Below are 24,856 nucleotides of genomic sequence, written 5' to 3'. Positions count from 1 at the left end.
ATATCCTATAAAGAATAATTTTACCTCCTGATGTAGACATTACTTGATTCATGGCACACAGTGGGATAAAAACTGGCCTAGTTAATTGCAGTACCAAGTTTTTAGGAAGGAGCAGGACATGGTCTTGGTTGTTGGAAGTCAGACAGGGTGCTTCAGAAGACATTTTGCAGTCCCTTGATTCAGCAATTCCATATCTAGCAATTTGCTCTAAGGAAATAACTATTAACATGTTAAGCTTTAACTATAAGGATGCCTGTCATAATGTTGCTTAGAGTTCTATAAAAATTACAAAATTCTAAGTATTCTCCATTAGGTAATGTAAGTTAATTATGTTGGAATATGATAAAGCCAAAAATGATTGATGCTTCTGATGAATATTTCATTCTATAGAAAACATTCCTACTATATTTTAATTTAATTTTTTATTATTTATTTTTGAGAGAAGGAGAGACAGAGCAGGAGCAGGGCAGGGGCAGAGAGAGAGGAAGACACAGAATCCAAAGCAGGCCCCAGGCTCTGAGATGTCAGCAAGAGTCTGACACAGGGCTGGAACTCACGAACCGTGAAATCATGATGTGAACTGAAGTCGGACCCTTAACCAACTGAGCCACCCAGGCGCTCCTACTATATTTTAAAGATAAAAATATTATACATGATGTAACTCAATTTTTATTTTTAAAGGGCACATGGTATATTATATACTGTAGGCTTTGATAAAATACCAGAAGGGATAAATACCAGATGTTGACGGTTGTTATCTCTTGGAGTGGGGATTGTAGGTGATTATAGTTTTTGGCTTATCTGCTGTTTAAAATAACTTCTAAAAAGAAAGTCCATGTTTTTGTTTGTAATACTGAAAAATAGAAGCTATTGCTTTATAAATTGCTTTAGAGCAATTGAAAGATGAGTGAATATGGACCCTTGCTGTGAGAATTTCCTGAAATCTGACTCAGGTGACATTTAAAAAACTGTTTCCTTTGGAATTACCTCATCTGTAGGCATAGACAGGAGTATATTCAACAGAATATTAACTGTGATTATGTTTATGGAAGATGGAAAAATCTAGACATTTCCATCTGAGTTCAATCAGAGAAGCGTACCAGTAGAAGTGATAGAGAATGGGACGGATCACAGGGATTTGGCCTGACACAGTTGTAGAAGCTACTTAAATAGCATATACACAGAGGTTACCTCTGCATCTGGAGCTGGGCCTGATGTCAGTAGGGAAGACAGTCGGGAAAGAAAGGGCATGAAACGAGAGCGAGCACAGACAAGCCGGAACCTGCAAGGATGAGCTAAAACCTACACCAGTTTCACACCGATTTCACTGCTCTGACTTCACTGATAACTTGAAGAAGATACTTGTGCCTGTTGTCACAAAGCTGATGTGCATCTGTCAGGAGGTAGAAAGCCCAGAAGCCCAAGGAGAAATCCAGCTGGAACTGGAAGAGCTGGGGCTCTGGCTGCTGTCTCACAGCAGGACAGGAAGTGGATCTGCGACGCCAGTCATGGTCTGCAGCCGCACCCAGCTCGCTACAAACCAGGTAGAGATACCTCGTTAGCCCCTGAACAAAGCGTCCACTTATACGTGGATATTTTACAGTAAAGTGCTGTAAATGTATTCTCTCTTCTTACGATTTTCTTAATAACATTTTCTTTTCTTTAGCTTACTTTATTGTAAGAATACAGTATGTATAATACACGTAACACATAAAATACATGTTAATGGATGGTTTATGTTATCATTAATGCTTCCAGTCAACAGTAAGCTATTAGTAGTTAAGTTTTGGGGGACTCAAAAATGATAGGGGTGTCTGGATGGCTCAGTTGGTTAAGTGTCTGGCTCTTGATTTTGGCTCAGGTCATGATCTCATAATTTGTGAGTCCAAGCTCCACATTGGGCCCTGTGCTGACAGTGCAGAGCCTGGTTGGCATTCTCTCTCTCTTCCTCTTTCTCTGCTCCTCCCCCACTCGATTTCTGTCTCTCTAAGTAAACTTAAAAAAATTATATGCAGATTTTGAACTGTGGGGGTGTGAGGGTATTGGTGCCCCTAACCTCTGTGCTTTTCAAGGGTCAACTGGTACAACCAAATAGAATAGAAGTGTATTTCTGAGTATAAATAAACATGGCTTCTGCTTCATTTCAAGCCCCACACAAGACTGTCCCGTGGCCACAGAGGAGAAGGAATTCTAACCACACAGCTTAACTAGGTTATATAGTGCAAGCTACCATGGCCTCTGTTTGCTCCGAACCCACTGGAGGACCATGGACGAGTTGCCTATCCTCTATGGCTCCCCACCTCTCCAAGATAAAAAACAAAAACAAAAACAAAAAAGCAGCCCCTTTTTGCTTTGTATGTATGGGATAAAGATGAGGAAGACTAGATTTGTAAAACTATTGGGTGAATGTTAGGATTGGTTTTGTATCATCATTTTAAGTTGTTTTATGTTTATTTTTCTCTGACATAGACCTTCCTGTGGATATGCTTTCTGTCAAGCTAACTATTAAAATAAATAAAATATGAAGATTTGACAGACACACATGTATATAAGCCAAGAATAGCCCATTTGATACGTCAGTCTTCTTAACAAGCAAATGAATACCTTGAGGTTTTATCCCCAATGGGAAACAAGGATAATTTATCTCTTAATTATCTACTAAAGCAATAACTCACAATTCTTTCCTCCATCAAGCTGCAAATATCTAGCAAACAGACTGTCTTTTGTAATCATGCTGCCCAATGAGCCTAAATACTACCCATTGTCATGTGTCAAGTCACTACTATGTGTGGCCAAATAGCTTTTAATATATAATATCTAATTTTCTCACTACCTGTGCAACATAAGTACTCATTTTTGCCAATCCAAAGTGTTTGAAATAGTGTTTAATTAAACTTAAACTTCCCAAACAGTAGTCTGTTGGTCATTAGGTTTCTTCTTCTCTGAATTACTTATTTATATCCTTTGCTGGGCCCTGGTTCAGGCCATTATCAGCTATATAAAATTGAACACATTATTTAAATCCTTGGCATCTAAGTTTCCATATCTGGTGAAAGAAAAGTGTATAAAGGATTACTTTATAAATGTAGGGTGATTATTAGGATAAAGTGTATTCATGTATATTAACTATTATTAATTCATAGCACGTATATTAATCTGTATATGGATATAATTCCCATTTGTTATTATAAAATATGTTCTCTCTGACAGTGGCTTGTCTTTAAACTTAATTTATAACATATTCTATCATATAGGAACATTTTTATAATAATATATATCAATACTTTCTCTAATGATTTCTCTTTATAAAGAAATCTTTCCCTCAAATAATAAAATATCATGACATACTTTCTTCCATTTGTTTAAAAAAATTTTTTAAGGTTTATTTTTGAAAGAGAGAGAAAGAGAAAGACAGAACATGAGCAGTAGAGGAGCAGAGAGAGAGGGGACACAGAATCCGAAGCAGGCTCCAGGCTCTGAGCTGTCAGCATAGAGCCCAACGCAGGGCTAGAACTCACAGACCATGAGATCATGACCTGAGCCGAAGTCAGACACTTAACTGACTGAGCCACCCAGGTGTCTCTCTTCCAGTTTTAAAATTTTGAAATTCATGGTTAGATATTTAATCTACCTGGAGTTTATTTTTATGTGGTGTGAGGAAGTACACATCTATTTTTTTTTCCATGTGGAAAGCTGGGCTAGACCAGACCACAAGTACTAGTATAGGTAAGAAGTCTGGGGAGAATGGTGACCTCACTGAGCTTGGGGTACTTTTACTTTCTCTGTTGTCCATTAGTGACCCAGTCAACAACCATGGCAAAGGATCATAGGAGGGTAAAAGTGTGCTTTTGAGTTAACAGCTCTCCCAAATTTCCTTGTTAGTGTGGAAACGCTTCTGAATACTTGGGGGTCTCAGCAGCCTGGGAGAGAAAAGTGCTAAAGCTACAGAATCAAGACAGCCTGCCTTTTGTATCACCTTGGAGGTAGAGAGGACTGGTATGGAGTGTCACATCAGCACTTAAGGATGACCCTGTGAGGGGCTTGCCGAGATAGCTCAGTTGGGAGAGCGTTAGACTGAAGGATGACCCTGTGATCTCTTAAAGGTAATGGTACAATGCAGGCCTTCTATTCCACTTCTAACTGGGCCTCTTTGAGATTTTGGTGCCATGAAATGACACAGTTGTCCCAACTCCATTTATTGACCATTCCTCCCCATGATTAGTAACATTTCCCACACCAGAGACCTGTAAAAACCAATGTCTGTCTATGAATACAATAGCTAACATAATCATTTATGTAAAACAGACAACTTCAGGGACACCTGCCTGGCTCAGTCAGTTAAGTGTACAACTTAGGCTCAGGTCATGATCTCAAGGTGTGTGGGCTCAAGTCCTGCATCAGGCTCTGTGCTAACACCTCAGAGTCTGGAGCCTGCTTTAGATTCTGTTCACACACACACACACACACACTCTCTCTCTCTCTCTCTCTCTCTCTCTCTCTCTCTCTCTCTCTCTCTCTCAAAAATAAATGAACATTAAAAGAAAAAAGACAACTTCAAATGTTGGCTATCTTGATTTTGGCTTGTGGATTATAAATGTCCAAAGTTCAAATGCTTCAGAGTTGAAGTGAAAGAAAACTGAATCCTTATTTTCCTTTTGATGACACATTCTGGTTTTTAAAGATTCATAACACAATCCAGAGCCTTTTTGTACAGATGCCTAATTGTATGACATGGGCTCAGTACTTGGATTTGTGCCTTCTGATAAATATGGTGGTGTCAGATATCATAATGAGTGATTATAAGTGCAATAATTCTGTAGCCTTCACACAGAAGGAAATTAAGTCAGTCCGTGAATTGGTCAGCAAACTCTCCAAAAAGAAAATTACTAATATGAAAAGTGAAGGAATAAATGTGTGGTTATAGTCCAGTTTAATTTCCTGTGATGTAGTGATCACTACGTGTGCCTCAATGCCTTTGGGAAAGCATGCTCCTATGGTGTTATGATGGATAATAAAAACACGAATCCTGGGGAAGAACACTGCTACATGGTATTAAAATATGGCTCTGGGATGAAAAAATGAGCTTTTGACATCTGACTAATAGGGAGATGGAGCATAGTGAGAATTATTCATAGTGGGTCATAAAATGAAAAGGCCAGGCTGCCCATCAAGAAGAGCAGAGAGCAATATTTGGGTGTTGTTTGCACACTGCTTCTCTAAATGACAAACTGTAGTCATCAAAGCCTTCTCGAAACTTTCCATTCACCAAGGCTGCTTAGGCTGATACATAAGTGATATTTTTACGTGTACCAATGGCTGTGTACAGATCATATGGACGCCAGCAGCTGTGATGGGTCCCGGCTATGGCACAGATCACCCAAGACATTCCATGTGGCTTCTTGGGAGTCCTCTATTATTTATTTATTTGGGGCATAAACTTTATCTTTGTGAATGCTTTTCCAGAACTAATATACAAATAACCTTTGCACATCAGGAGCATCTCTAAAGTGATGGAGAGAGGAGAGTCCAGGATTATGCTGGCTAGAGACAGAAGGCAGAAGAGCCCCAAATGGGCTGAGAATGAGCTGTTGAGCAGAAGAGAGAAAATGCTTAGTTCTCCTGAACTGAGATTCTCAACCTAGGGTCTGAACCCACAGGCAAGAGTTCTCAAACTTAGATTGCTGCAGAATCCCCCTGGGAAGTTTGTTAACAGTACAGATTCCATGCTTTCCCAAAGGCATTGAGGCACACGTAGTGATCACTACATCACAGGAAATTAAACTGGACTATATTCCCCTCAATTCCAGATTCACAGAGTCTGGAATGGACCCACAAACGTGCACATCCCAGGTGTTTCTGAAGCATGTGGTCTGGGAACTACATTCAGAGGAAATCCTCTACGGCTGGTGAGTGGTTATATGTGGTGGGGGTTCATGGAAAAGGACTATGGAAAGGAACATGCGCCTGAGGCCCCAAAATGGCATGACAAATTGGGTATCCAGATTTGCCCGTGCATTTGAGGAGGAAGCATAAGGCAAGCTGACAGGCCACAAACACCCCCCCCCCCCCCCCCCCCCCCCCCCCCCCCCCCCCCCCCCCCCCCCCCCCCCCCCCCCCCCCCAGGTATCCGTGATACTCCTCAGGCACTCCTGGCTGCCCAAGAACAAAGGAAAGGGGAAAACAAAATGGCTAACTGATAGAGCTCAGAGTCCTGCGGGACCTAAGTCCCCATCACCCTCCACAGTGAGGTGGGAAACAGAGGCAGAAGGAAATGGCAGATCAAATTAAATTTCTTTATAACCAGCAGCCCACTGACAAAGACTTGAAGCTGGCAGAGTGAAACATTTCTCCAGGAGCTCCCTACTGTCCCAATGCTAATGCTTTGCTAGGGGGAAACAACTTTAGCTTGACGATAGCTGGGCCTCCAATATTCTGTGAGTCTTTAGCTTATGAAAATCTTGACAGAAACTTCTCCTGGACTTTACCTCCCCCAACTCCATAGTACAAAACCAGTCTTTCCTCATGGTCCCAGAGCAGCTCTTCTTGCTCGTGGGTCCTGTCCCATGTTCAATAACATCACCAAAGACGTCTTCAAGAATTCCTTCTTGGCTGTCATCTTTGGATCCCATGAACCCCATTATCACCCAGAAAACCTCATCACATTTTTCAGAGATAAAACTCTAAGGTCACCGGGGCAGCTCAGTAAGTTAAGTAGCCAACTCTTGATTTAGGCTCAGGTTATGATTTCAGGGTCATGAGACTGAACCATGTGTCCACGTCTGCACTGATAGCACGGAGCCTGCTTGGGATTCTCGCTCTCCTCCACCTCTGCCCCTCCCCCATCATGTGTGTGTGCAGGCTCTCTCTCTCGCTCTCACTCTCTTGCTCTTGCTCTCAAAATAAATAAATAAACTTTATTTTTTAAAAAAGTCCAGACCTTTCCTCACATGCTTGGAAGGATCCATGTCCCCTCAGAAGTTACAAACCCTGGTAGCATGTAGTCTCCACAAAGCTAATGATCGGATCTCTATTTCCATAGGTGTTTAACTTCTCTTCCAGATTACTCCCCCAAATCCATCCAGCATCTCACACAAGTATGAACATACTTGGCCTTCGAAGGCTCTGGTCAGAGACAATGGCTGGGTCCCTATGACTCTGTTGTCACAATTCAGAAAGTAGCACAAAGGGACATCCTGCTGAGATGGATAGGCAGCTTGTTTCTGCAATCAAAGCTAGCAGTGCTGTTTTGTGCAGGAGAAAGCCTTGCTAATGACTTCCAAAGATAGCCAGAGGGGCATGGAGCTCCTCCACCAGCTGGTTCTCCTCAGTCAGTGCCTGGGAAAAGACCCTCAGAGTCAAAGGTCTGATTAGAAAGAGGTCTTTCTAGTCTTCTGGCTTCAGTTCCAGAGCCCCCACAGCTTCCTGAGATTCCAGAACCTTCCTCTCCTTTCCCTTGGGCTGTGTAAAATTGAGGAAAAGTCCACAGTTACACAGGGCCCTTGGCCATTTTTTTCATTTACCACATGACTTCTTAAGCACTTCTTATTGTTATTTTACACGAATTATTCTTTCAAACTGAACAAGATAAAAGAATCATAATTTGTTGTTTATTATTACTATTACCTTACCTTTGCACAAATGAGATGAAAGAAGTGTCTATAACCATCTTCTGACTTAGAGGACTCATTAATATATATGCCTTTCAGGAAAAAAAAGCATACCTCATAGGGAACGTTATCAGAGTAACACATTTTTAAACAAGAACAATGAGGATTACCACTTCATGGAAGGTACGCTTACATCCACGAGCTGTAGCAACAACCTCTGAAATTCAGATGTTTTATTACTCCTGAGTTAGAAATAACATTGACAGGCATAGTTAAAGATGTAGAAGAATATTTCTTTGTGTTTTCATTTTGTTTTGTTCCAGTTAGAAGATATATTTTCTTCTTAACTAGCTGAGATTTCTCTCACCTACAATTAGAGGGGTCTGTTATTTCAGGACTTTGATTTCCTTGACTTAGAGCTGTGAGAAATAATGCAGACCTGCTCTAGTAATATCCTTAAAATCTTAAAATATAGAACAGAGAAAAAGTAGGAAGAAAATTTAACAAATTGGATATGGAGTGTGTGAGGAGCGGCTTGATTACCCTTTCTAACTCCCTGCTTCTTCCCACAGGCCTTTGTAGAAAGTAGAGGTTCCCCATCATGTGACCTGCTCAGGTTCCTTCCTACCGGCTCCAGATCTGAGCCTATCTACCTCTCTCCCTCCTGTTTCAGGAATAGAGTACTCATCTTTCTTCTTGGCTTATCATTATATCCCTTTTGATCACTGCATGGCTTTGGTCTCTCAGTTTCCATTCATTACCCTGCCTCCCGCATTTCCTCTCTTCTGCCTATCTACATGTTTGCATCTCCCTTACCCTTCATTTATTATAAAGCCCCCCTCATTCCCAGGCCCTTTACCTTCTGGCCTTCCTGAAAGGCTGATCTGTATCTGCCTCTTCTGCACAACCTAACCCTGCCCCTACTGGTACTGCTCACCGGTGACCCCCTAACTGCTAAATCTACTCCTCTCCTGCAGAGCGTTTTCCCTGACTATTGCTTCCTGGCTTCTGTTCCTGGCTGCTGCCCTTGAGCGCTGATCTTCAGCAGGGTCTAGTGCTCCTTCACTCCCTTCATTCTCTGAAAGCTATTCTCACTTTCTCTAGTGACTTCAGCTGCCACACGCGTGCTCCTGATGATTAAGTCTACACACATGACTTCAGTTTCTTTCTTAAGCATGAGGCACTCCTCTCCAGCTACATCCTGGACACCTCCATTTGTGTCCTCCACAGGCACTTATCCCACACATCAACGCACTGTTTTCTCTCCATTCCGAGTCTCTGTGAAGAAGGCCACTCTGTGCTCTGCACCACAGGCCTGACCCCTTAGAGGCCTCTCCAGCTCCTTCCTTTCCTTCAGCATCCAGATAATCCTCCCCAACACCTGCCACTGCTCCAGTTAAAATGTCTGAGCCCACCCCCACTTTCCCTTCCTGCTAACACTACCTTGGGTCTAGCCCTCACTGTTTTTCACTTGCACATGTTTCCTGATAGGTTTCCTTTTTAGGTCTCACTTCTCACATAAGCCTCTCTCTGTAGCCACAGCTGTGGGCATGCTCCAATACCTTTGATGACTTCCTGATACATACACAATACATCCCACTCCTGAAATGGCACATTGGCTCTCCAGGATAGCATTCCATGTCTCTAACCAATGTGATTCTCTCCCTCTCACTCCCCTTCTCCATCAGAAGTGAGGCCAAGTTCTAACATCAGAGCTGGTGGCAAGCACTCTGTCTGCAGTGGGAAGAGTAAGTTTATAAAAATGACACCACTCATTTCCCACTCTCTCTAAAAGTCTGCAACCTGACAACTTGCTTCCAATTTGCCCCTTCATTCTTTCCCTTAATATTTTTGTCATAGTCATAAGAATCTCCTGAAAGATGCCACAACTCCTTTCTCTTCCTACTCCAGGTATCAGCCATGCTCCTCCCCCAGCCTCTGTAAACACCAAACTTCCCTTTTCTCTGACGTTTTCCCACCTATAGACCTTTCATATGGCTACTCCCCATCCCCTGGCTGCTCTGCTGGGCAAACTCAATTGGTCTTCCTTCAAACCCCTTGTTAAGCCACCTCCACTGTAGAGTCTTCTCTGCTTCCCCCACAATGGACGAACTGCTCTCATGCCCTTATAGGGAATTACTGATATGTTTGCTTTTCCCGCTACAACATGACCTCCTTGAGATCAGAGATTATTTTTTACTCATCTTCCTATGCCTGGTGCCTGGCATATAGCTGGTGTTCAATAAATGTATAAAGAAATGAATGAATGAGTGAGTGAAAACTATCATTGTTCCAAGTGCCATGGCAGAGCAATAGGACTGGAACACAGAGTCCCCATCCTTCCGAGGGTTAAAAGTAGTAGATGGTATATAGAAACCAATTTGACAATAAACTATTATTTTAAAAAAAAGTAGTAGGTGATGCAAGGCAAATATACAGGGAGCCCCTAAGGCAGACAGGGCAGTGAAATTAACTAGTAAATGGTGATTGAGAGGAGGAGGCAGTGTTTCAGGTTGCTTCACATTCCAAGCAAGAGTCATACCCATTCCTCTTTTCTGCCCTTCTCCTCCAGCTCCTGAATCATTAGACTAGAAAGACTCCACAGCAAACTGACTTATCCCACCCGCCTGCCCATCACCGGTCTAGAAGACACAGGCTGGGGAGCCACTAGAGCCAGTGCCAGTGTCACCTCAGATCACCGTTCTGATCTCCATCAGGCTGGCCTGGGGCATGTGAGCTGCTGGAAGCCATTTCTGAACTCAAAAAGTTGAGAGAAAATCTCCTTATGAGGTAAGGCAGGTTTGCAAGGCCTCCCCTCATCAGACAGCGATGGATGTCTACCCCAACTCAATCCCCACTCAATTATTTTTTGCTTGAGCACCGACCCCCACAGGCATGTCAAGTGACTTGTCTTCTTATGCTAAAAATATGCAAATGGTACCTTGTGAAAAAACTTATAGGAATTTCTTCTTTTGTGTTTATGGGAGCAAATATTACATTTCCTGAGAAACCTGTTTTTCTTACCCTCAAGAAAACAGGCTATTGTCCCCTGCTCACAAAGAACTAACTCTTACCTTTGCTGTGCTAAAAACATTGCCTTGTATTTGAATGCTAAAGATCCCTTCCTTCCCCATGTGATAAGCATCTAGTCATCTACATCCATCACTAATGATAAAGATTATGCATGAGTCTTTTACCAATCTATATCCTGGGAAACTTTTACATACCAAAGAATTTGTCATCAGAAATCGTTGTCTAAGGCAATTGCTACTTCTGTTTTGTACATTTTTTCAATAAATAAAGCTGACTCTCCAGTCAGTGCAGGGATGCCTGACTGAGAGCAGACATGCCTGCCTGGTGATCAGAAAGAAACTCACAGCTCACTCCCTTTCGCTGACACCGTCCATCCTTCATGGAGCCCTGGACCTGCTGGAGCTGGACTCCAGCAGTGAGCTGCTTGTTTATGTTTTCTTGTTCTCAGTTAAGTTCTTATTCTAATTGGTCTTTATGAAACCCCTCCTTCTTATTCAAATTTGCCCTTATATAGAAATTGACTGGATGCAAACCATTATCTTTTCTATTGATTGCCATTCTATTACTCTTTCTTGCTTGCTAAATTACTGATTCTCATCTATACTCTTTCATTATTTAGTCTCTGTTTCCAAACACTATCAATTTACTGTCTTAAATATTTGCTATCTAATACCTCTGAACTTTCCCCTACGTGTTTCCTAAAGATTCTTTCTTGCTTCTCTCCTGTGCCTACACTTCAAATAGAGCCTTTATATTCTCATTTTATCATAGTCTCTGCCTGCCTAGACAGGATTCTTGATTTTTCATCCTTTCATAGCCCTGAGAGCTTTCCTCTCAAAAAATTATTTATTCACTCACCTAATGTATACTGAGTGTTGAGTCACTTAATTTTTGTGTTGGTTTAGCATACAACTAGAGGAAAAAAAGAAATCACTCTAGCATCTTAAACAGAGGAATTTAATTCAAGGAATTGGTTACAAAGTGTTGGAAGGAGTAGAGGGTAAAGTTAAAAACATTAATCATATCAAGTGTTGACAAGGATGTGGAGCAACTGGAATTCCTATGTACTGCCAGTAGGAATGTAAAATAATACAACTATGGAAAATTATTTGTTATTTTTATTGTGATGATGGTATCACAGTATATACTTATGTTAAAATTTATCAGTTATATGAATTAAATACACGTGGTATATTTCAACAAAACTGTAAATAAGTAATCTCAAAAGGAGACTGGAATGAAAAATGGTAAGTTGTGACATTTCCCAGAGATTAGCAACTGCAAAAAGCTCCCATCCACTCCTAGGGTTGGAGAAACATAAGGAAAAATGATGTTCACAGAGCCCATGTTCCTTGGCCATTAAGACTAATGGGGTCTCTACTAGAGCTGCTATTTCAATTACCACCTCTGCTTCTCTCCAGGAATCCTGGAGCACACACTCTCATTACACAGAAACACCTGGGGAGTATGAAGTCGTGTATAAATGCTGCTGCTTGTGGAGTGAGTGCCCATGGAGTCAAAGAGAGCTGCCTCTACCTGAGGCATCACCTAAAGCAGAAAAAAAAAAAATGGCTCTCCCTTCTGTCTTTCAAACTCCTCCCATCCTCTTCTCCCATTGATAGAAACTAATGAGAAGCCAGCTGGGAAGAAAGTTTATTTTGCCGGGTTCTAGCTCTCCATTATCAGAGGGGAATTAAGGAAAAGCACTTAAGGAGCTGAAGTCCAATGGACAAGTAACTGACCCAACTGTCTGATATATTACTCTTGGCAGAGGAAAGCATAAAATAAGTAGAGCCATGGTTCTTACTTTTGTGGGTCTTGTCTCTTAGTATGTCCTGGTTCTCCTGAGGTTACATGGCTCTCCCATCTAAATAGGCCGCTTTAACAGCAGATGTAAAGGCCAAGAGAAAAGCACAGGGTATAAGCACCAAAGGTGGGACGCAAAGAAAGGGTGTGTTCGGGTGAGTGGGGACAGTGCTAGCATATTTGGAAGGCTGTCTTTTTCTGCCACCGAACAGCTTTTTGAGGATTTAACAGCCAGTCTCTGAAATAAACCTGTCATTACTTTCTGTGAAACCCTGCTAGAGAGATAGAAGTCCTCCAACATTAATTCTCATACCTGCATCTTAATTTGCTTTAGACTCAAAGAGTTCTTGAAGGACAGTAGGTGCCACTGAAGATCTCAGAAAGTTATGCTTTGAACACAGAAACTTACAATCAATTTTGAGATTACATGTTTTATATCCTACAGATTAAAGTTCAGTTCCTTAAAAGCCTGCTGAGTTTTTTCACAAAAACCATTTACAAAGTGGGAGCTAATTTAATACGGAAAGGAGGAGGAATTTTTAGTGTAATTTTTGGCATTCATTTCTGTTTCAAATGGTGTGAGAGCTCCTCATAGTGAGTTCATGTATTTAAAAAAAATGGTATCTCATTAAATTCACTTGACACTGACAAATCCACTGGTCACAGCCTTTTCAGTAATGCCTAATGAAAGAAACACTTTGGAAAAATACATGTAGTAAAATAAAAAAAGAAGCTGATTTTTCATATATGCAAGTTCAGATGTTTAAACCCACATACTCATAATAGTGTTTAAAGTGGAATAAAGTTTTAAAATTCAGTTTTACTTATACAAGTAATTTATAAATAGCCGACATGATCATTCAAAAGTACAGATAATGGAAAACGTTTTTATGACCTCCTCATAATCCCATTGGTCTAGAATCACCACTATTTGTGTGTTTGTGTAGAATCCTACCCTTTCTCTCTGTGTTACCTACATATGCACTCATGACATTGCACGTGCCATTTTGCAAAACTTGTACATAAGTGGAGGCTAGTCAATTACAAATTTGGCTCTATACTTTTCAGCTGCCTTCATCGAGAAATGGAGTTTATTTTCCCACTCCTTGAATCCAGTGATGTTGTGCCAGTTCCAAACTAGAAGACTGTAGCTTCTACTCTCACTGCCTGGGAACTCTGAAACTAGCATGGGAACAAACCTGACTAGCCATCTAGAGATTGAGAGACTACATGGAAAGGGGCCCCAGACACCCAGTCTGCTTACCAAATGATGCAAATGTCTGAGTGAGCCCACCTGAGATTAGCAGACCCAGCCCAAAGCATAAGAATTGCTCAGTTGAGTGCAGCCCAGGTTACTGACCTGTATAATTTCGAGCTAAATAAATTGTTTTAAACAACTAAGTTTGGAGACTGGTTTGTTACTGATAGAAGCAAACTGATGATCCTAGATAGTTCTATAGTAGTTCTGTAACTGTTTTTCTTTGCTCACTATGTTACAAAGAGTTTGACTTGTCAGTACATATAGATCCATCTTATTAAGAGTAGCATACATTTCCATATTATGGATATTCTATAGTTTAAGCATTTTTTTAATGTTTTATTTATTTTTGAGACAGAGAGAGACAGAGCATGAGCGGAGAGGGGAAGAGAGAGAGGGAGACACAGAATCCGAAGCAGGCTTCAGGGTCTGAGCTGTCAGCACAGAGCCCGACACGGGGCTCAAATCCACAGATATGAGATCATGACCTGAGTCGAAATCGGAGGCTTAACCGACTGAGCCACCCAGGTGTCCCTGGATATTCTATAGTTTAATATTTTCTTCATGCTGGACATTTAGGTTGTGCTTGCCTTCCCTGCCTTCTTTCTCTCCCCCCCCTCTTTTTCTATATTACAAGTATATCTGTACAGTCATTGTACAGTTCTCCCACTCTATCTTTTCTCTGATAATATTGGTTATCTTTTTCATACAGATATTTACAAAATATAGTAAAATTTATCAATCTTTTTCTTTATGGCTTCTCTATTCTAAATTTTGCTCAAGAGCAGTGTTCTAACCAAATATATACTCTATTTCTTTCTAGTACAGAATTTTATATAAATGACTATGTGTATTTGTGGGTGTATTAGGTTTAAATCCTCTGAACTTTATTTGAGTTTATAATGTGAAATAGGGAATTATTTTGCCAACTAGATTGCCAATTTTTCTTTTTTTAAAGATTTTATTTTTAAGTAATCTCTGCGTACAATGTAGAGCTCAAACGTACAACCTTGGGATCAAGAATCGCATGCTCCACCAGGTGCCACGTGGATGGCCAGTTGTTCTAAACACCATTTAGAGGAGTTCGTCATTTTGCATGGATTTGAAATAACCACTTTTACTCTGTATTTAAATGATCTGCCTCAAGACTCTATTCCATTCCATTGATCTATTTGTTATTGCCTGTTACCAGATCAATAACAGAATGACTACACAACATAACAATTACTACTGCTTCATAGTACATTTTGACATTGGCAAAGTATCCTTTTTTTATGAATATTTTATCTCTCGAAATGATTTGAGAGTCAGTTTTTAAATTCCATAAAAAAGGAATTTGGGGATTTTAAGGATTACACCAACTTTATAGATTAATTTGACATCAGTTCAACTTTTAACAACATTGACTCTTGTCAGTGATCATGATATGGCTTTTATTTACCCACATATTTCCTTACATCTTTCAGTAAAGTTTTGTAGTTTTCTTTCTTAATATATTGCATACTTATTCTTTGGCTTAGTCCTCAGAATTGCATAGATTTTAAGGCTATTTACATTTTATAATACATTTTAAAATGTATTTTTATTTTATTTTTTTAAGTTTATTTTGAGAGAGAGAGAACGTGTGTGAGTGCAGAGGGAGGGACAGAGAGAGACGGAGAGAGAGTCTCAAGCAGGCTGCACACTATCAGTAAGGAGCCCAGTGCAGAGCTGGAACTCACAATGAGATCATGACCTGAGTGGAGATCATGAGTCAGACATAAACAACTGAGTCACCCTGATGCCCCATCTAATACATCTTAAAATTTATTTTTGCTCATGTTCAAGGAAATTATTCCTGAAAATTATTTTGTTTTGTTTTGTTTTTTAATTAGGTCATATTGGTAAACTCATTCATTCTAATAATTTTCCAGTTGATTCCTTTGGATTTTCTGGGTAGACAATCATATCATTTGAAACTGAGAATTTCTAACTTTTACTGTACTTTTCATCCCATTGTTTTACTTTTGGGGGACTACTGAATTGACTAATCACTCTCGCCCCCCATGTGTTTATATTCATCTGCTCAGGCTGCCATAACTGAACACCAGAAATTTATTTTCTCACAGTTTGGAGTCTGGAAGTCCAGGATGAAGTGCCAGCAATATTGTTTCAGATGAGATCTCACTCCTCAAGTTGCAGACAGTGGCTTCTCACTGTGTCTTCTAGCCCTTTCTTTGTGTGCTCTCAGAGAAAGGACCCTGGTGTCTCTCTTCTTCTTATAAAGACACCAGTCCTATCAGATTAGAGCTCTATCTTTATGCTTCATTTGGCCTTAATTATCCCCTTAAAGACCCTATCTCCAAATACAGCCACACTGGGGATCAGGGCTTCAACATACTCTATTTCTGGGATATCAAATAATCCAATTTCTGAATTAGCATTAAAAATAATATTTTTAAGGGCACCTGGCTGGCTCAGTTGGCAAAGCATGTGACTCTTGATCTCAGGGTTTTGAGTTTGAGCCCCATGTTGGGTGTAGAGATTACTTAGAAATAAAATCTTTTTAAATTTAACGATTTAAAAATATTTTTATTTTTATTCTAAATATCAGAAATAATGTATGAAAATGTACAAAAGAAACAAAATTAATTTGATATAAATCAGAGTTATCACATAAGTTTATTTGAAAAATGTATGTTTGTGCATAGATCACCCAGTTCATGGTAGAGTCAGACCAAATATTTAAACAATACTTATTAGTTGACAGTAGAACTGCCATGAACCTTTGCTATTATGTGTGTTTTGTGTCTGAAATGTCCATAAGTAATTGGGTTTAATATCATATAGATAAGTGGTTTATGTTCAAAAGCAATCATTTGGTTTTTTCCCATTAATTCAGTAAAGACTTGCATTTGGGCAATGGGTGTATTTCAATACAAAGACATCATCTCTTCCTGGTATTTGAAGACCTTGGTTTATTCTTCTTGAACTAAAGTGATAAATATGTAATAAATAGAAATCTTTATTTTCTTGCTGGCTCAAGGAAGTAGGCAAAATATTAATGCTACACAGTAGTTTATAATTCCCACTCTGTTATGAATTAGAATATTTTGGGCAAAACACCACATTTTAAGGCATAATTAAACAGTTTATGTGTTTATTCTGAGTGACTCCCACACAAAATTATTCTTAAAACTTTTATTGTTTGAAAAAAATGATATAAGATGACTTAGGTAAAGTATTAACATGTTTTAAATACATTGTAAACATTCAACAATTGTTAGTTCCCTCCTAATCCTTAAAAGAGCAAAAATTAAAGATATGCATAATGAAAAAAAATATTTGTTTGGTAAATGCCTTATATACGTTACACTTTTTGCAAGACTGCAGATTTCATTTTTTCTCCTTCTTTCTATTCCATATCCAACCTCAAGGAGACTGTTAAAAATTTTTTTTATTATTGAAATATAATTGACACACAATATTATACTAGTTTCAGGTGTACAAAGTAGTGGCTTGACAACTCTACACCTTACATAGTGTTCACCATGGTACCATAAGTCACCAAATAACATTATTATAATATTATTCATTATATTTCCTATGTTATACTTTTCAGCCTATGACTTATTTATACTGTAACTGGAAGATTGTACCTCTTAATTCCCTTCACCTATTTCTCCCACTCCTTCACTGGTCCTTCCTTTCTGGCAACGACCAGTTGTACTGATGAATCTGTCTATTTCTAAGTTTTGTGGTTATTGTTTGTTTGGGTCTTTTTTTAGATTTAACATGTAAGTGAAATCATATGGTATTTGTCTTTTTCTTATATCATTTAGCATAGTACCCTATTGTAAGATGCCCATGTTATGCAAAGCAATCTACAGATTGAATGCATTCCCTATCAAGGGATTTTTTTGAAAAAATGAACACATTTTAGACTTTTTAGAAAAAATAAACACATCGACTAAAATCTCACACTTTTACAGACATGACGGCTCAGATATCCTTGAGTCCAAATCCTTGCTCTGCATCCTTTACGGTTTGGTAACAATGACAAATTTCTTATTCTCTCTCAGTGCCAATTTTCTCATTCATAAAATTAGGATAATCATAGAAGATCCTTAAAGATCTTCTGTGAGAACCACTTAAAATAACCTACATGAAATCTGACATAGGAGCTCAATAGATGACATGTTATCATTGTTGGTGTTATTATTGTAATTAAACACTGTCATATTTTCTTGTATACTGATTTAATTTGAAATATTTAACTTCTTCATAGAAATGAGTCTGGACAAATCTTAAGGAGACTAGTTTATAATTATGATTTTAAAAAATATCTACTTGAACTTTTGAGTTTCTTGTAATATTATATCCATTTCTTGTAATATTATATCCAGGACTCCAAATTTTGTTCTCAGATGCACCAAAGACTATAAAAACATTCTTTGTTAATGGTGAAAAATAAACAGCTTCTTAGGAAATAAGACTTCATCACACAAGAGTATATAGATTTATGTCCAGTTCTTTGATTAAAAAAAGAGAAAAAGCCTTTCTGGAGTCAGAAATGTTTCTCAGACCACTATAGAATAACAATTATGACTCTCCACTTTTTATTTTTATTGCGGGATTGAAAAAGATGACTCTCTACAATGCCTACACTGGGAGGATATTATTCTACAAATAAGGGCCCAGCGTGACATTTATGAGAAAGCCAGGGTCCTCCTGCGCAAAACTGATTGGTTCTCAGCCAATGCGCTCTGGGGCGTTGCAAATAAAGGCACCTTCTCCACTGGGCCTGATCAGATCCCGGGCAGAGTGTTGCCTCTGCCTTTGGAACTTCAGGAAATGCTGAACTCTTATCCAGACAGCACACATCTGTGGCCAACAAAGAAAAATCGGGCTTTGAAAATGAAACACCTTCTTCCGCAATTGCCTTCCATCTTGGCCATTTATTGCTTCTGCATGCTACAGATTCCCACCTCAGGTAAGGAGATCCCTCCATCAGACCCCAGTTGGCCTGAGTTCTAAGGAAGTCTGAGACAGACCTTGATCCTTCAGGGTGGTTCTGGCTTCTGGAAGGAGTCAAACTTAATCCTCTCATCTACCTCCATTTCCACTCTTTTGAAATGACTTCCCATTTGACCCTAACCTTTAAGAGAGGATGGACAGAACTAGATGCTGCGGCCTTTTACCAAAGGATGTGACTTTCCATTGTGGAACTCTTGTTAAACAGCTCCTGACTCAGGGCTGTCCCAAAGATACGGTGCTAAAACTGTAATAGATGCGAGTTGGAGACTCCAGTGTCTTAGCCAACTTGTGTTCTTGGAATTATGAAGAGAGAACAGAGATGGTAAAATTGAATTTACAGACTCTAGGACTGCGGGTTGAGGGACATTTGGAGAAGGGCTGGAAAGGAACACACACAGGAAAAAGGAATATTTCATGGCCTTTCTGTGGGCTCCCTGGAGGCAGGATCCCAGACAGCTGCGGAGGCCCCAAGTGTTTAATGGGCTTGGGCGCTGTCCGAGGTGCTGGCGGGACAAGGCTATCGCTTCACCAACTTCTGAGAACTAGTACGTTTTCAGGGAACCAAGGGTGGGATATGGGATCAGTAGTTCGAATGCGATACCCATTTCAAGGTAATGCCTCCGAATGATGCAAGGAGGCATGTCGTGGCAGCTCCAATTGGAAACACGGACTATTTCAAAATTTCAGATTTTTCATTAGAATTTTGATTTAGGGGTATAGAAAGTTTTTGAAAATATATTCAAACAGAAAATATGTTTCAAACAGTATGTTTTGCTATGTCTTATGGTGTAATCTCAAAACCTAGGTATTGCAAGCAATCTTGGAAGTCATCTAATTTAACCTTTCGTGACAAGCAGGGATCTATGATTTCCCTATTTGATTACTTTCATTGACACCCAACTCACTACCAGCCTAAGAGAGCCAGTAACTGCCTCTTCTGGGGTCCAATAGAACCTTGTTTATATTATATATTTTTTATTACCTTTTATTTATCTGTCTATATATTTATATCCACCTCCCCCTTTGTCCTGTTTAATTCTTTTTTTCTTTTGTTTCCTGATAGTAAGGTCCCTATCATCTTTATCATTTATGCTGTTAACACAGAACCTCTTAATAAATCCTTATGGGATTGATTTAGATTACTTTGCATATTTTAATGGTTCTAATCATCAAATATTTCTTTACACTAAACTGAAATCTGATCACATGTAACTTGCAACCATTAGTCTTATGTGTGTGTGTGTGTGTGTGTGTGTGTGTGTGTATACACTCTTGAGCTAGTCATTCCCTGCCCCACATTTTAAAAATCTAAGTTCAGAGTTATCCCACTTAATTTCATCTGTCCTATTGATTCCTTCAATTGCTCTATTAGCTATTCCCCCCAAGTATTGCATCACGTACAAATGAGATGAAAACTTCATTTAGGCCAAGTAAAGGCTGACTGAAGTAGGGTGCAGCTGTGCTCTGGTAGCAACCTTGCCCAGAAGCTACCCCTGAGAAGTCTGATGAAGCAGAAAGACAAGTATCTGTATTTCTTAAAAATTGCAAGAGTGATTGATGCACACATTTCCTAATATACTATCTTCACAAATTCCATAAAAATACAAATAAAGCTGTTACCTAGGTATCTCTTCCCTCTTGAGTTATTCATATATTGCTAACTCCTGGTTAATAAAAAAATTGTTTTTAATTGATTTTAGTATAAATCTCACATTTACTGTTGGTAGGTAGAAGTGTGTTTTCTTTGTAAGTCCTTATAAAAAATTGATTTCTAGAATCTCTGTATGTTTTTCATGGTAAAGATTTAAAAGTTAATGCTATGAACTTTTTTCTCTAATTAATATTTTTATGATTGCTCATAATAGGATTTCCTCGACCACTAGCTGATCCCCCAGCTGGCTTGGATATCAGGCAGCTTGATGTATGCTGCTGTTCAGTAATGTGAGATTTTTATTTCGTCTTGGCCTTGAAAATATCATGTGGATAATGTTCACTTAAAACTATTTTAAGATCAGATTCTTGGCTGCAGCAGGAAATCATATTACCATTTTCATGGCCTCATTTAAGGCATCCCGAGAGTTGTGTTGAAATTCACCACCACTGTGTGAGAAGATAATGCAAGGTTCATAAATGGGACAATTTTAGAATTTTATATGTGTTTTAATAGATTTCTATTGACTAAGAAATTTAGACCTATCTTTGATTCATTTTTCATATTTTTCTTTAGCGGCTGGCATATTGGGCAACCCTTTCTAGGCAACCTAAGGTAAAAATAATTATATACATATAATTATTCTTTTGTTTTAACAATGCACATGTTTATATCATAATCGGTATCTATAAGAAGCATGCTTTTTGGTACATACAGAAGAAATCTGTGTGTAAGTCTAAACATATGTGTAAGAATGTAGTTTTAGTAAATAACAAGTGAATCTGTCATATATAAAATATTAAAAAATATTGTTAGTTCATGTATATTCATAAAATTACTGTTACATACATATATTATTATATTAATTATATATGCTATGACATATCATGGTATATGTTACAAATTTATATACTTCTAAACAATAGATCTCATGTAAAGGACCTAACAGTGATAGAAATCACACCAGAAATGTTTCAGTGGATACAAAGTAAATAGATCTCATATAAAGAACCTAACAGTGATAGGAACCACAAAAGAACCATTTTTGATTCAATCAGAAGTACAAGAGGGTGGTGTTAGGGCAGAGTCCATGATTCTTAGCATAAACTGAATATTTTCACCTTGAGCCACATCTTTTCTTCCTTGTCTTCCCCAAGCTACAGCATACCGCATCCTGGCCACATTGAACTTCTCACTATTCCCCAAATGCACCAGGCCCTTAATGTTTTCACAGCCTTTTCCTTAGCCAAAATGTCTTTGCAAGCTGTGTCCACAGCTCAGACTCTAAAACCAAAGAACCTGGGTTTAAAACCCAGATCTACTTATCTTTGGCAAGTTTTGTATTCTCTCTGGGTCTCAGTCTCCCCATCTGTAATGTGGGAATAATAGTAGCCTCATGTTATTGTGAAGATTGAATGTTTTAATATTTGTGAAGTGTTTTCAACCGTAACACAGTAAATGACAGCACTTAAGTGCCAGCTGTTACCAATGTCTCTGATGCCACAAATGGCCATTCCTTAAGATTCAAAGATCACTTTCTCTCCTACACTTCATAAATATATCATACCTATTTCTTCTTATTTTCAGTTTATCCTTATGCATATGTTTGAAGACAATTGTCATCTCTTATCTTTAAAACTAATCTTACAGCCTTGATATCTAGAGCAAAAATTTAGGGTGAAAATCAGTTTTCTATCTCCTTGCCACTGCCTGTTCATTTCACACTGATTGGGCTTCCCTACCTCTCAAATGAAGGCTGCGAGGAGGTCCCCTACATAAGCAGAAAAAGTGGAAGTGTGGCTGTCACATGTGCTACTTACAGTATTAAGTTGGGTTATGGGTTTCCCCAAGTGCAAGGGCCCACCTGGAATGAATTTCCTTCCACTTTCTCCATCTTACCAAAGCTGATCCTGTTCATCATCACAAGTTGTAGAAAAGCAAGTAGTTGTTCAGTGAATAAAACTATCAATATTTTAAGTCTTTGGATAGAAAGACCAGGCTCTCCCTGGTCTTGCTGCTGCATTAAAATATGACTTCTGGCATGCCGTGTCCTCTCCTGGGGCACTGGTTCCCTCAACTATCCCATGTCTGGATGAGCTACCTGGGCTCTAAGTCCACTTCCAGTCCTGGCCTCCAGAAAAAGCCAGGTCTGGGTCTCTAGGGGGCTTCTATCTTTAAGCAATTCAGAAAGCACAGTCACATTCTACAAATAATGACCCCTGTGGAAAGTCTCCCTGTTTTGTGTTTCTGGTGGGATCAGAAGTGTAGATGGGAAGGTGGCAATAGCTTCTCGTGAACAGAGCTCTACTGTTCATCTGTTCAAAAATATATATTCATTGAAAGCATGCGATGTGTTAGGTGCTAAAGGCGCATTAATGGCCCAAACAGACAAAACTACCTGCTCTCATGAAACTTAAGTTCTAATTAGAGAAATAAATCATAAATTCAATAAATAAGCACATTTTGAGATATTTTTTTCTGTAAAAAGAAAAAACTTAAAGCAAGGGAGGTGCATATGAAATGTTGAGAATGGTGTTTTAGCACCTGGAAAAGCACCTTCATATTCCTTATTATTTTTGGCCTGAAACATAACAGCATAAAGCTGATGAATACGGTACAAAAAAACAATTATTTACCGAACAAGTGTCCAGAAAACACACATACCCTCATACATACATGGCAGGTGTGTGTGTGTGTGTGTGTGTGTGTGTGTGTGTGTGTGTGTGTGTGTGTGAATGTGTATAGATACATAAGTATCAGCTGCTTCCCTTGCAGAAACTCTCCACAGTTTGTAGAAAGATGTAATCATATCAACAGCAACAAATTAAAAGTCTTATCAACAAGTTCAGTTCTGTCTTGATTGAAGTTTGAGTTGATTTAAGAAGATTTCAGTGTGATTGAGATGTGAATGATCAATATTAGCCAGATCAGCAATATCAATCACAGTAATCCTCTCAATCAGTTTTACAAAATGCGGGCATGGAAATCTGATTTATTGTTTTGTAAGATGTCTTCTTCACAAACGACCCTGGAGTAGCATATGCTGCCTATATAACCACCCCTGTCTGTCATCCATGCGGACAAAAGCAAGGTGGTGCTCTACCAGGGATTTAGAAATGAAGCTCGGCTTTCTGCAAGGAGACTGGAAGTTCATGTAGAAAGCATTGGGAGGTGGGGGTGGGGGAGAGTTTGGTTGATTTGAACTAACCCTGAAAATACTGAATTCTAGGGTACACCTAGCAACAAATTAAAAACTGCAATCATTATTTCAACTCTTAAATGGTTATCTGGGAATTGATTAGGGGATGTCTTCTGTGTACCACAGAGGATGTTTTTCTCCCAAAGATCAGAAGGGTGAAATAAGATTTAGTTTTAAAATAATGATGTATTGCTGGCATGTTGCTTTTTTGTAGGCCCTGCATCAACTATAGTCTTATTGAGTTTGTCTAATTGATTTTAGACTGCCAATTTATTTTATAAAATTCAGACAAATTCAATAAGGTCCATGGTATAACTTATACTGAAAACCTCGTTAATTGCCTGCCCCAGTAAAATTCCATGTAACTTACCCTCACAATTCTCTTTCTAGGATAATCAGGACATGTACAAAAGGGTGAGTACTGCCCAGCCTGACAACGCGGGCATGTAACTTTCACATTTATAGCAAGTGACACTTGTACTAAAATCAACTTTTTGTCTTATTCAGTTTTTATTTCACTACTCCAGAACTCAGGAGCTGACACATCCAGTTAAAAGTGGGGTCAGTATTTTACCATACTCCCTTTTTCTATAAAAGTCACTCTCTTCTGCCTGCCTTTTATCCTTACCTAGTATCTACAGATAAGTAGAAAAGCAGGGGGCTTGCAGACACTGTCTGTGTAATAGCTTTTAAAGAGCTTTTTCCTGGGGCTTCAGGTATATTTTCTCTCCCTGTCTGGGCTGGGGGTGGTGGGAGGCTGACAGATCAGAAAAGTTAGAAAATATATTATAGAAAAGCAAAAATAAGTGGGGAATAACTTTTTATTATGCACTTAGAACAAACGTTTTTAAAAGGCCTGATAAATACTTAGCTCTATTTACATTTATCCTACTACCTTATTTTTTTTAATAAAAAAATGCTTTGTAGTGATCCATGGAGTTGCATTTTCTATAACCATCACCATGTGTATGTGCTATGGGAATAACATGCACCACCTCTAATTTTGTTGTTATAAACGAGTTACCCTGAAAATCAGGCTGTGTAAGTGAATTTCTGCAGGGTGAGATTTGAGGAATATTAGGAAGGTCATAGAATAAAATTCTTAATTCAGGTGCTCTGTCATAGTAACTGAAGTTCTACCATTAGAAAGTCACTTACATAATCAAGGCTTTCCAAGTCTTCAAGAACAACCTTAAAAACAAACAAAAAAATAGCAAAGTGTTATTTCCCAAAGAGGACAAAGACTTATCTGTAGTATAGGTTTAGGAATGAGGATCAGGTGAGGA

General features: G+C 39.0%; 1 protein-coding gene across 2 annotated transcripts in view; it reads left to right on the top strand.

Moving 5' to 3' along the window:
- Nucleotides 1-629: 629 nt before the first annotated feature.
- The window catches only part of NMS (neuromedin S), a 29,074-nt gene continuing 4,847 nt past the window's right edge, over nucleotides 630-24,856 (top strand). For both annotated transcript variants that reach the window (XM_029936206.1, XM_029936205.1), the window contains exons 1-4: nucleotides 630-1,544; nucleotides 20,948-20,986; nucleotides 23,961-23,984; nucleotides 24,078-24,131. In XM_029936206.1, the coding sequence (XP_029792066.1) occupies nucleotides 1,386-1,544; nucleotides 20,948-20,986; nucleotides 23,961-23,984; nucleotides 24,078-24,131 (276 nt within the window). In that variant the 5' untranslated portion in view covers nucleotides 630-1,385. The remainder of the gene's footprint in view (nucleotides 1,545-20,947; nucleotides 20,987-23,960; nucleotides 23,985-24,077; nucleotides 24,132-24,856) is intronic.

Source organism: Suricata suricatta, chromosome 4 (assembly GCF_006229205.1).
Source record: "Suricata suricatta isolate VVHF042 chromosome 4, meerkat_22Aug2017_6uvM2_HiC, whole genome shotgun sequence".
Lineage (NCBI taxonomy): Eukaryota > Metazoa > Chordata > Mammalia > Carnivora > Herpestidae > Suricata > Suricata suricatta.
Note: the sequence above shows the minus strand (reverse complement) of the source record. Positions and strands in the feature narration are given on the sequence as shown.